Source organism: Aotus nancymaae, unplaced genomic scaffold (genome assembly GCF_030222135.1).
Source record: "Aotus nancymaae isolate 86718 unplaced genomic scaffold, 86718_ANA_hifiasm-v0.15.2.pri h1tg000040l, whole genome shotgun sequence".
Lineage (NCBI taxonomy): Eukaryota > Metazoa > Chordata > Mammalia > Primates > Aotidae > Aotus > Aotus nancymaae.
Window position 1 is genome coordinate 16,826,174 of NW_026988454.1, and position 12,672 is coordinate 16,838,845.

Consider the following 12,672-nt stretch of genomic DNA (forward strand, 5'->3'; position numbering starts at 1 on the left):
GAACATGGTGAGGACGTGTTAGATCCCTGGGGTAGGAGAAGAAGCCCTGAGCCTTTCAAACTTCTGATTAGGAGCTGTCCCCTAGGAAAGAGGGTTAGGGATGTCATCTCTGGCAGAAGCCAGCAGGTGCGGCTGCAGTGCTGTGGGGTGGGCATAAATAAGACCGAGAGTCCTCAGGTCTGGGCTGCCTAAGACAGCTCAAAGTCAAAGCCCAACCTGACACTGCAGATACCATGTCATCCAGTGGCCTACTTTCTGCTGCCCTGTCGTTCCTGGGACCCACAGGGCCCTCTAGTTAAATGGTCTGTCCCATTGCTATGTGTCTGTCCAGGGACATGGGAGTCAAACACACGTGTCGTGCCACAGTCGAGTGTTCTGGGTTGAACTGTGTCTCCTAAAAGAGATGCTGAAGTCCTAACCCTGAGTGCCTGTGACAATGATCTTACTTAGAAGGAGGCTCTTTGCAGAGTAATCAAGTTAAGACGAGGTTCTTAGGGTGGGCCCTAATCCAAGATGACTGGGGTCCTTCTAAGAGGTGAACACCATGTGAAGACAGAGACACAGGGAGAATGTGGTGGGATCACAGAGGCTGAGATGGTGGGAACGCCAAGGAGCAACAGCCACCACCAGATGCTAGGAAGAGGCCAGCAAGGACTCCACACAGAGTCTTGGGGTGGGGGCGCATGGCCTGGCTGACACCTTGACTTTGGACTTCCAGCCTCCAGAACTGTGTCAAACGTTCCATTGTTTTAAGCCACCCAGTTTGTGACACTTTGTCATGGCAGCCCCATGAAACGAATATACCAAGATTTCTCTTTCACGTGATTCTAGCTCTATACCAAGAGTTACGTGGTAGGAAGTTACTCTTTTAAAATTATAACAGATGCTGGTTTTAATCCTGGAAAAGAATAATGAGTTTACAGGTTGTGTTATGGTCAGAGATGCTCTAAACATATCTATATTCAGGGATGACATAATTTGACTTTCACTGGATGGAGCCCAGGTGCACTAAGGGCTGTGCACTGAGCATCTAACTCACATCCACATCACTCACTGGAGTGAACTCCAGTCATGGAAAGTCATTTGGTAGGAATTTGAGTAAGGAAGGAAATGATTGATCACACCACTTCTGTAGTAAGTATCAGAAAAACAAATATGACAAAAAAAGGATTTGAACTAGAAAAAAAGGAAGAAAAAGTTGAAGCACATCAGCCTACCTGCATTGGGTCCTGTGAGAGCCTTGTCCGCTTAGAACAAGCCTTTCACTTGTTCTGTTTCGGTATCAAGATCTATGTCATAAAAGCAGGGCCGAGTGGGCAGTCCCGGCATGGTGCTCATCTGGGGGAGAAAACCAAGTGTTAAAGATCAGCAAGCGCTTGGCCACATTGAACCCTGCACATCTGAGGACGCGAATTCACTCTATCATTCAACACCGCCTCACAGAACTTCAGGTTTTATATGCATATATCTCTTTAAATTTGGCATCTGCTATTGCAATTTTTGTTTAAGGAAATGAAATAGAAAAGGCAAATGTCAACTTCCTGAAAATTGAGACCATTTACCTTACCTGTGGCCCCACAACGCACCTGAACTACAAAGCAGTGATCTTCCAAACCTTTTCTTCCCAATGAAATCTTCACTAAGCCCCAAGAAAGACAAGCCTGTTAGGTTGAAGGGGGCAGCGGGTGTGGGCAGGGTGACTAATGGCCTCCTTCTCACCCTCAAGACACGGTTTTGTAAAACCTACAGCTCCTGGCGCACAGCTGGAAAACTCCTGTTCAGGTGCCAGTCATCAGCGCGGTCTCCGTCAGTAACAGTAACTGACACGGACTTGAGAACGTGCTTTGTGATGGGCGCTATGCTAGGTGCTTCCCTCATTGTATTCTCTCTGTGATGCAGGAGGTAGGAACTTTTATTATTTCTATTTTACAAGAGAAGAAACTGAGATTTGGAGAGGCAAAGTCACTTGTCCCAGGTCACACCAGTAATAAATTGCAAAACCAGTAATTTTGACCTTAGGCCTATAATCTCAAATTACTCATTTCACCACTACCACACCGCCACAGCCACGACCACTACTGCTTTTGTGACACTCGATGGACAGTCTAAGGGTCTCACAGAAATAATCTCATTGAGTTTCCCAGCACCCTAGTGAGGTAGGTACTAATTTTAGGCTTACTTTACAGATGAGGACAGAGGACATTGAGGCATGAAGGTATGAGCTCTAGGACACACGGCTAGTTAGTGGCAGAGACAGGATGAAAGCAGATTCTTCACTGCTTTGTCGCGTCTGGATGAAAGATCTTCAAAGCGCACACTCTGCCCTCCTGCATCAGAAGCCCCTTGTGTGCTGCGGCTTCTGACGCTGGTCCCCTCAACTGATCCCCAGGCCCTCAAACACTGCTCCAGGGTCTAGATTCTGGGGCCCCTGGATGAACCATTCCTTTTCCATTTCAGCCCTTCCTACTGTGCTTTAATAGTGAGTGTTTCATACAAACGATGCCCATGGAGCAATGCTGCAGCTGTTGTCTGGAGGAGACACTTGGGTTCTGCTGTGCCTGCTCTCCCAAGGGCTAAGGACACAGCATGCAGAACCTCCACATGCCCTGGCCGAGAACGAAGGGCACCTCCATGTGCCCTGGCCAAGAACGAAGGGCACCTCCACATGCCCTGGCCGAGAACGAAGGGCACCTCCACGTGCCCTGGCCGAGAACACCTTGCATGAGATGAAGCTGTGATGTGCTCGCACTTGATGACAACCAGGGTTTGCCGGCTTCTTTCCCCATGGCAAAAAGTTCTCAGGGAGGCTGGGTACAGTGGCTCACGCCTGTAATCCCAGCACTTTGGGAGGCCGAGGTGGGTGGATCATGAGGTCAAGAGATGGAGACCATCCTGGCCAACATGATGAAACCCCGTCTCTACCAAAAATACAAAAATTAGCTGGGCGTGGTGGTGGGCGCCTGGAATCCCAGCTACTCAGGAGGCTGAGGCAGGAGAATTGCTTGAACCTGGGAGGCGGAGGTTGCAGTGAGCCAAGATCACGCCACTGCACTCTGGTGACAGAGCAAGACTCTCAAAAAAAAAAAAAAAAAAAAAAAAAAACTTCAAGGAAAAAGGGACCTCCCTAAGGCCTGGAGAACAGAACTCAGCTCTCACCCTCCACTGCCTTCCCCGCTTCACCAGCCTCTCCTCCCCGCATGGTGTTTAGAGACTCCTGTTACTCAAATGGGGCCTGTGCGTGGGCATTACCTGAGAGCCTGTTAGACACGCAAGAGTTTCAGAGCCCACCCCAGACCTGCTGCATTCGACTCTGCAAATGTAGCAAGTCCCCAGGGGGTTCTGATGCGAACTGCACAATGTGGCCTCAGTGTCCAGTGGCTCTAGCCGCCCTTCCTCACTTCACTGACCAGCCCTTCTCACAGGGAAAAGGAGATTGGGGGTGGGGAAAGGGAGAGGAGGAATGGTAAGGGGGCAGGGGATGCCTGTTTAACTCCTGCAGGTGCAGCAGGTGGGGAGCAAGAAAATCTGTGCACCTGAGGGCCTCATCAACATCCCCTTCCCCGCCCACCTGGGTCCACTGAGAGTGGGAGCGGGGAGGCTGGGGGAATGCATAAAACATTGTGATGGATGATGGCTGGCTCCTGTCTTGCTAATTGCACAGGACTGCACTCCAGGTATACAGTGGGCTAAAAAACCTTCCGCAGCTGCCTGGAATACAGCTGCCATTCATAACATACCTATGGGAAAATCCATTCTGGATTCCAAACAATGAACTACAACCACACTTTTGGCACAAGACCTGCTTGTAGGTGGGGACTGGCTGTATTTTCAAACTTTAGGTATGAAGAAGGCTCCCATAGCCTCTGAAGTTAAGGTTCCCAGCAGGAGGGTAACGTTTTTCTCGGGTTAATACAGTGGCTGCCTATAATGGAGGACACCGCAGAAAGGAAACCACATTTACTGTTCTATTGCTGGAAACATCAAACCCAAGGGTCATTGGTGGATACATATTTTTTCCCAGTTGCCTAGGTTATAAGCAGGTAATTTTCCTGCCTAACTGCATTTTGAGATGGCATTTGAAGGCATCTTTTTTTTTTTTTTTTTTAAAGACAGAGTTTCACCATGTTGGTCAGGCTGGTCTTGAACTCCCGACCTCAGGTGATCTGCCCGCCTTGGCCTCCAAAGTGCTTGGATTACAGGCGTGAGCCACCACGCCTGGCCTGAAGGCAACTTATGGAATTTATAGGAGGCTTTTTTTTTTTTTGAGGCAGAGTCTCTCACCCAGGCTGCAGTGCAGTGGCATGACCTTGGCTCACTGCAACCTCTGCCTCCCAGGTTCAAGCAATTCTCCTGCCTCAGCCTCTGGAGTAGCTGGAATTACAGGCGTTCACCAACACGCCTGACTAATTTTTTGTATTTTCGGTAGAGACGGGGTTTTACCATGTTGGCCAGGCTGACCTCAAGTGATCCACCCGCCTCAGCCTCCCAAAGTGCTGGGATTACAGGTATGAGCCAGTGCACCTGGCTATAGAAGATGCCTCTATAATCTGTGTGAATTGGGTTTTCTTGTTTGTAAACATAGTGTGTGTAAACAAGCATGCAATGAAGTATGTTAAATGCATAAACGCATAAAACATTGTGATGGATGATGACTGGCTCCTGTCTTGCTAATTGCACAGGACTGCACTTCAGGTATATAATGGGCTAAGATAGTGCCCATTACATTTGGAAAAGAAAAAGCATTTTATAGTTTAAGAGAAATAAATGAATAATCATATTCAGCCACAGTGATGCTGCCCCACCCCCTGCCCCTGAAATGAACTCTAGGTCAAAGGCATCTTCCTGGTAAGGATGTCACTGGACTCTATGGCGGCTGCTGCTTCTGAGACTGTAACAGGAGTCACACCAAGGGCAGAATTCAGTATAGATGAGGCAGTGTAAATTTAAATCTCTACTCAAGGTAACAAACCCAAGAATACCCTGAAGGATTGTATTTAGGCCCATCTGACCAAAGCTACCAATGGAAGATTCTACCAAACACAACACACTTTACTGCATGCTTGTTTATACACACTATCTTTACAAGCAAGAAAACCCAATTCTCCACCTTTAACTTTTAGCTGATGAAAGACCAAGGTGGTGCAGGATTTGTGCAGTTCCTGGAGTTGTATTTGCTAGCTGCAGTGGATGAGAACATGAATCTTCGAGTCACTCTGATTCTGTCACAAAACCAGGATCTAAAACTGACCAGGCTGGGTACAGTGGCTCATGCCTGTAATCCCAGTATTTTGCGAGGCTGAGGCGGGCATATCACTTGAGGTCAGGAGTTCGAGACCAGCCTGGCCAACATGGCGAAACCCTGTCTCTACTCAAAACACACACACATAAATTAACTGGGCATGGTAATGAGTGCCTGTATTCCTAGCTACTTGGGAAGCTGAGACAGGAGAATCATTTGAACCCAGGAGGCAGAGATTGTGGTGAGCCGAGATGGCGTTACTGCACTCCAGCCTGGGCAACAGAGCGAGACTCTGTCTTAAAAAAGAATCAAACAAACAAACAAACAAAAACTGGCCAAAATATTAAATGCCAGGAAGTGTGAAATGTCTTTCCTCTGTTTTCAACTTTTCTTTCTTTCAAATGGGAGAGAAATGAGTTCAATCAGAAGACTCCCATGACCCCTTGCAGTGATGCAATCATCTATTTCCAAACGTGCAGCTACTTGAGATAAGCGACAACAGACGAGAAACCACAGAGTCTGCAGACCCTAGAGACTCCCTGAGCTGTGGAGACACGGCCACCTCCAATAAAACTTCTCCTGCCGAGCAAGCATAATATGGAATTATGTTAGCAAGACCTTATGCATTCCCACAAATTTTCTCCCAGTAAAAAAACTGTTATCAAAGGATTGTCACCCCCAGACAAGAGTCAATACAGCACTGCAGGGAACAAGGAGTGCAGACAGCCCTTGGGAGCTGACCTCTGGCCACGTGCCTGGGGTCAGTGGAGATCTATGTTGACATTATCTGTGTACCCTTTTAAGGAGGCCTCCTGCTTAAAATAACTAAAGAGCCACTAAATTGTACTTACTTGTAATGCTGCATTAATGGATTCTTCTACAAAGGCTGAAATACATGGGCTTTTGCCCTTCATGACCCTAATTTTAACTACAATGAAACTTCTGAAACTTTACTGATTTCGGGTTAACTCCATTTTGGAGAAAGAATGCGTTCTATCAGTAGCCTTTATGAGCATTAATTAAAAACCAGTACAGAGAGAATAGTCATATATTTAAAATTAGTCATTAAGAAATAAAAGAATATCCTCGGTATAAGTTGAAAAATTATTAAAGATTCTGTTTCATAAAGTGATAGAATCACAATTTCTACCCATAATTTTCTTAACCAAAATATCATTGTACTGAGTTTTGTTGTGTTTCTGAAATAATTTATTTTTTAATTTCTCCTGAAATCTATCTTTTCTAATAACAACAGAAAATCATCTAATTTTATTTTGGTTCAGAAAAAGAGCAGCATTTTTATACATTTCTGTTTTGTTCCTACAATCCATGATCTGAAGCAGAACACAGTCCTTCTACACATTTCTTTCTTCTTCTAATGAATGGCTGATATACAGCATGTTGTTTCAAAAATTTAAAAATAACTGAAAAGATTATACTGGTTAACTACATCACAATTTTATTTATTTTTTTATCTTTGAGACAGCCTCTGACTCTGTTGCCCAGGCTGGAGTGCAGCGGCACGATCTCAGCTGACTGCAGCTTCCATCTCCTGGGTTCAAGCGATTGTCCTGGCCATTATATCAAATGGCCATATTGATAATTATACAAACGTAACTCTAAGATGATGCATGAGGATAAATGGCCCAGTATCAATGTCAAGTGACCAAGGAGAAAGGAGGGAGGGAGGGAGGGGGAGGGGGAGGGGGAGGGGGAGGGGGAGGGAGAGGGAGAGGGAGAGAAAGAGAAAGAGAGAGAGAAAGACAGAGAGAGAGAGGGGGAGAGACACTATATAATGAAAATAGATCTTGCTGCTACAGTTGGAATTTCTGTTTGCTTGACTGAGTAGAGATGGAATGGCCTGGGATCTCTTTGGGGTAGTTGGGAACATACACCGCAGTGACTGAATTCCTGGTCTGCAGGGATACTCTGTCTGGGGCTTGATAGTGTGTGCTCTTAGAGCATACTTCTCTCTCGTGGTGGCTGATCAACATTATGGCATGGACTCTCTTGAGTGCCTGTTACTGTACAAAAGGACTGAAAAAGTGAAGTTCATTCAGCTCAGAAACCTTTGCTAAGAGCTTACTACGAGGACACCCAGGTGACCAGAACCTAGTCCCTGCTTGCAGAGGGGCAGACCACATAAAGCAGACCCTTGGGACACTCAGGTCAAAGACATTCTTTACTTTTCAGTTTATAATGTTTTTTGTTTGTTTGTTTTTGAGATGGAGTCTTGCTCTGTTGCCCAGGCTGGAGTGCAGTGGCACCATCTCAGCTCACTACAACCTCCACCTTCTGGCCTCAAGCGACTCCTGCCTCAGCCTCCCAAGTAGCTGTGATTACAGGCACCTGCCACTACGGCTGGCTAATTTTTGTATTTTTAGTAGAGACAGGGTTTTGCCATGATAGCTAGGGTGGTCTTGATCTCCTGACCTAAAGGGATCTACCCACCCTGGCCTCCCAAAGTTCTGGGATTACAGGCATGAGCCAACGTGCCTGGCCAAAAAATGTTTTCCTTTCTTTAGTTTTTACATCAAGAGAACGAACAGAATAAATTCCTAACTTATGACTTTCTAAGACGGCAGTCATGTTCAATTACTCTAAAAATTACCACGCCGTGCTTGCATATTGTGACAGTACTACACAGCTCAAACTATGCCAATTATTCCAGTGGCCTCGAATGACTGAACAAGTACAATTATTTCTCTTCTTTTGTAAAGAAGACTATACATTTTTTTTTCTTCTTTTTTTGAGATGGAGTTTCGCTCTTGTTACCCAGGCTGGAGTGCAATGGTGCGATTTCAGCTCACCGCAACCTCCGCCTCCCGGGTTCAAGCAATTCTCCTGCCTCAGCCTCCCAAGTAGCTGGGACTACAGGCATGCGCCACCATGCCCAGCTAATTTTTGTATTTTTAGTAGAGACAGGGTTTCACCATGTTGACCAGGATGGTCTCGATCTCTTGACCTCGTGATCTACCCACCTCGGCTTCCCAAAGTGCTAGGATTATAGGTGTGAGCCACCACGCCCGGCCCTACATTTTTTTTAGTGGTAGAAAGCCTATCCCTGGCTACATTTCTATTTGTTTTTAAAATTTTACTTAAAATATTTTCAAAATAGAAGAAAAAAGTTTTCTACTTCTAATACTGCTTCCAGAGGTTAGTAACCTCTGCAAATAATTTTTATGTAAACTCACAGTTAATTTTTGATTCCTATATAAGCAATGTGCTTATCTAATGTATATTTCTATAGTTATATACAGAAATTAGATAGTTCTATGTGCACAGTTCTGGAGTTTGACTTTTAGAAAAATTAATATTTAAAATCAGTCATTAGGCCAGGCATAGTGGCCCACACTTGTAATCCTCAAACTTTGGGAAGCCGAGGTGGGAGGGTCACTTGAGGCCAGGAGTTCAAGACCAGCCTGGGCAATATAGCAAGTCCCTGTGTCTACTTAAAAAAAAAAAAAAAATCAGTAATTAGGGTAATTGCTAAACAAGAAAAGGCACTGGAGAGAGAGAGAGAGAGAGAGCAAAGAAGAGTTGTGTCACTGAGACATTCTTTTTGTAAAGTCAATAAGCCTGCTTCTTGAAAAATGAGAGATTAAGGAAGTTCTTTTAGAGGGAAAGAAAAATAAATGTGAAGCAGGAGGCTGGATAGAGACAAAAGAACTTCGCAACTTTCTTGCAGTGCTTTGAGCATAAGTTAAAGAAATCAGATATCACAAAGGATTAACAGTTAAGTCAGTGAAAAGACTAGGATGCATTTGAGAAGTCTTTTCCCCAGGTAAAGACTGCTTTCCCTGTATTTGTGCTAAGGACATCATCTCCTTAGTTGCTCTCACCTGTGGTTACCAAGTTCCTCCTGACCCCTGACTGTTGATCAGCTAGTTGGTTTCTCAATCACTTACCTGCTTTGTTTTCTATTAATTACCAAAAGATACATGAAGTCCCACCCCCCAGGTATTAAACTACTTCCATTTCATTCTTCATATTTTCAGACAACACCCTGCTCCTGTGCTTGGAAGACAGGCGTGCCAGGCTTGGCAGAGCCCTGCAGCCCCAGCCATCTCTCTCCACCGTCCTCGGGGTGTTGGTGTCATTCTCAGACTTGCTGCCCCCTGTGAGCAGTTCTGGGCCAAATACCCACATCCCATGAGATCCAGTGCAAGCAAGAATGTCTTCTTTGGTAGCACCTTCTCCTTTTGTCTTGGTTCTTTTATTTATGTTTTCAAAGTAATAAATTGGTGCCCTGGCAACTCCAACAGCGACACTTCTGACGGAGGCATTTACCATGCAGAAAATGTAGCTATAGATGTAGCCAGGCTCCAGGAAGGCTTCTGAAAAAGTGAAGGTCTTGTATTTTGGGACCTCATTTATAACTTGTGTTTGTTAAGTTTTTTTTTTTTTTTTTCGAGACAGAGTCTTGCTCTGTCACCCAGGCTGGAGTGCAGTGACATGATCTCCTGCCCTAGATGGATTGCATCTTGCTGGGTGAGTTACTTCACTGAGACTTTGTTCTTTATTTTGTTTTTCAATTCTGACTGTCGAAGGTCAGCCCTGGTTATTTATCTGTAACTACAGCATGAGCATAACAATATATTATGAGTCTATTTCAAAATTCCAATGAGATGAAGGACCCTAGTTTAGTGTTTCACACACAATACTCACTGTTGTTATTTTATTATAGAATGATAATTGCCTGGATGAAAGGAGAGTTGTAAGTTACTTAAGATAGAAATAGGAAAGGATAGCTTAAACCAAAATAAAAAAATCTTCTATTATCTAATTACATATTTTTTATGGGGAAAAAAGGTTTCATTCGTATTATGAGATTGTCCCCTAATTTTTCTGCCTCTACAATTTCACAAGTCATGCTTTCTGTAGTTCTTATATATGGCAATCAAATATTAAGCTAAACCAATAATCAAGACCTAAAGTATTTAAATGAACACGGGTAACTTGACTGAGGTCAGATAAGGCTGTAAGAGAGAAAGCTTCAGAAGCGAGACTATAAACTCAAAACAGTGTGATTCTAAATGGCCCTTCAGTCTTTAGGAGATGAAAGACTACAACTTTGTGTAGGCCAAAGAAGATGCTGTGAAGAGCAGAGCACAAGTTCCATTCATCAGCCGTTTGACTGACAGGTAACACACCATGAGAATCTTCATGAGGTTGGGCAAAACTGATCAATTTAATAATATATTTCATTGTTTTGAAACTCAATATTACATAATTAAATTCTGGTTTATGAGAAGCTCATCCTCTGAAAATGACCCGTGATGTTGTGGGTTCAGTTTTATGCCAAGGTTCTACTGGCAATGAAACATTATTCTGTAGTTCCTTTAAGGAGCGAGAAGCTGGAGGAGATGGGAAGAGGAGGAAGTGGAAGGAAGGGCTGGGGAGGATAGACAGTGCTTTCACTTAGCCGATCTGGTCTTTCTCTTCAAGGAGCTTGTTATCAAAGGCGCGGCTGCCCAGATCTTGCTGTGGCATGTCATTTAGCATTTCCCTTTGGCTTTCACCACCTTCCCCCTGTAACTAGCCCCTTGCCCCTCTTGACCGTGGCAAAACTCCTCCCTAGAGATAATAAGCTGTGTAGTAGGAAAACGTAAGACAGGGAAATTATTATTATTATTGAGACAGTCTGTTTCTGTCACCCAGGCTGGGGTGCGGTGGCACAATCTCAGCTCACTGCAACCTCTGCCTCCCAGGTTCAAGCAGTTCTACCTCAGCCTCCCAAGTAGCTGTGATTACCGGCATGTGCCACCACACCTGGTTAAATTTTTTTTTTTTTTTTGCATTTTTACTAGAGACAGTGTTTCCCCATGTTGGCCAGGTTGGTCTCAAACTCCTGACCTCAAGTGATCTGTCCACCTTGGCCTCCCAAAGTGCTGGGATTACAGGCATGAGCCACCGTGCCCGGCTCAAGTCAGGGAAATTACATCCATCATTTAAACTTCTCCTTTATGCTTCTCTTAGGACAGTGGCAAAGGAATAGGCTGGAGAAGGGGAAGTCACCTCCTCAGTGCTTATCGCTATCCTGAAACTCGGCTGGCCAAGACTGGCTGAACTAGAAAAGAAAATTAACTCAACTATATTAAATACCAGAGGCCTACATTGTTGTGTAATGTTTCTTAGGTGATCCAGTCTAAATACCAGCGGAATGCTCAGGACTTCAGACTGGGTCTAGAAGCGGCTACTGAACAAAATGCTTAGTGGGCTCTTTCTTTACCATAATGCTGGGGACTCCCTTCACTCTGCATTGCGGTAGTTTCCATTCCTGGAGCCATACTGTGGTGGCGACTCCCAGTGAGTTCCTGCCCTGAGTGCGGGTGACATCTATGACTTGCTTCGAACCAGCAGAATATGGCACAAGTGATGGGACATCACTCCATCTTAGCAGATTCAAGAGAAAAACTCCCCCTTGCTGGCTTTCAAGAAATAAGCTGCCATGGAGAAGGTCTCACGGCGAAACCCACATAGCCTCTGGGACCTGAGTGTGGCCTCCAGCTGACAGCCAGCAGTCAGCTGGCTGCGCCCTCGGTCCTACAACTCCAAGGAACAGAATTCTGCCAAATTGCTTTGGTGAGGACCCCAGGCCTCAGAACAGACAATTTCTGCAGTCCAAAGCAGAGAACCCGGCTAAGCTGACCCAGCTAATTGGAAGATAACACATGAGAGTTGTTTTAAGCCACTAAATGTATGCTCATTTGTTATGCAGCAGAGAAAAGAGACAAGTAACATTCTTCCATGGTTTACTTGGTCATTTACTTACTACCTCATCCTCCCGAGTGAGTAGTGAGGACTACAGGCCACCACACCTAGCTAACTACTTCTGTAGACACAGGGTCTCCGTACGTTGCTTAGACTGGGCTCAAGCAATGCTCCTGTCTCTGCTTGCTCATTTGGGTGAAATACTCCTCTAATAGCTTCTTGAGAAAAAGGGCGCTGGGGGTAGATTTTTCTGAAATATTTGGCTTTGTTATTTGGCTTTCTTATCACACTTCATGAATGGTTTAGCTGGATATATTATTTTGCTTGAATTTTGAACATGCTGCTCCATTGTAATCTAGCCTCCAGTATTACTGTTTCATTTTTGTTTTTTTTTTTGATAACTTTCACTTATTTTTTTCCTTTTGAGAGACAGTTTCACTCTGCTGCTGAGGCTGGAGTGCACTGTCATGATCTTGGCTCACTGCAACCTCCAGCTCCCAGGTTTAAGTGATTCTCATGCCTCAGCCTCCTGAGTAACTGGGATTACAGATGCGTGCCACCAGCCCAGCTAATATTTGAATTTTTAGTAGAGATGGGGTTTCACCAGGTTGACCAGGCTGGTCTTGAACTCCTGACCTCAGGTGATCCACCCGCCTAGGCCTCCCAAAGTGCTGGGATTACAGGCCTGAGCCACCTCGCCTGGCCCAGTATTACTGTTG

General features: G+C 45.0%; 1 protein-coding gene across 2 annotated transcripts in view; it reads right to left on the reverse strand.

Moving 5' to 3' along the window:
- Positions 1 to 715: 715 nt before the first annotated feature.
- MTHFD1L (methylenetetrahydrofolate dehydrogenase (NADP+ dependent) 1 like) overlaps positions 716 to 12,672 on the reverse strand; it is a 227,448-nt gene continuing 215,491 nt past the window's right edge. Inside the window, exon 27 of one of the 2 annotated variants that reach the window (XM_064360573.1) lies at positions 716 to 1,338. In XM_064360573.1, the coding sequence (XP_064216643.1) occupies positions 1,249 to 1,338 (90 nt within the window). In that variant the 3' untranslated portion in view covers positions 716 to 1,248. The remainder of the gene's footprint in view (positions 1,339 to 12,672) is intronic. The other variant, XM_064360574.1, reaches the window with a different exon arrangement.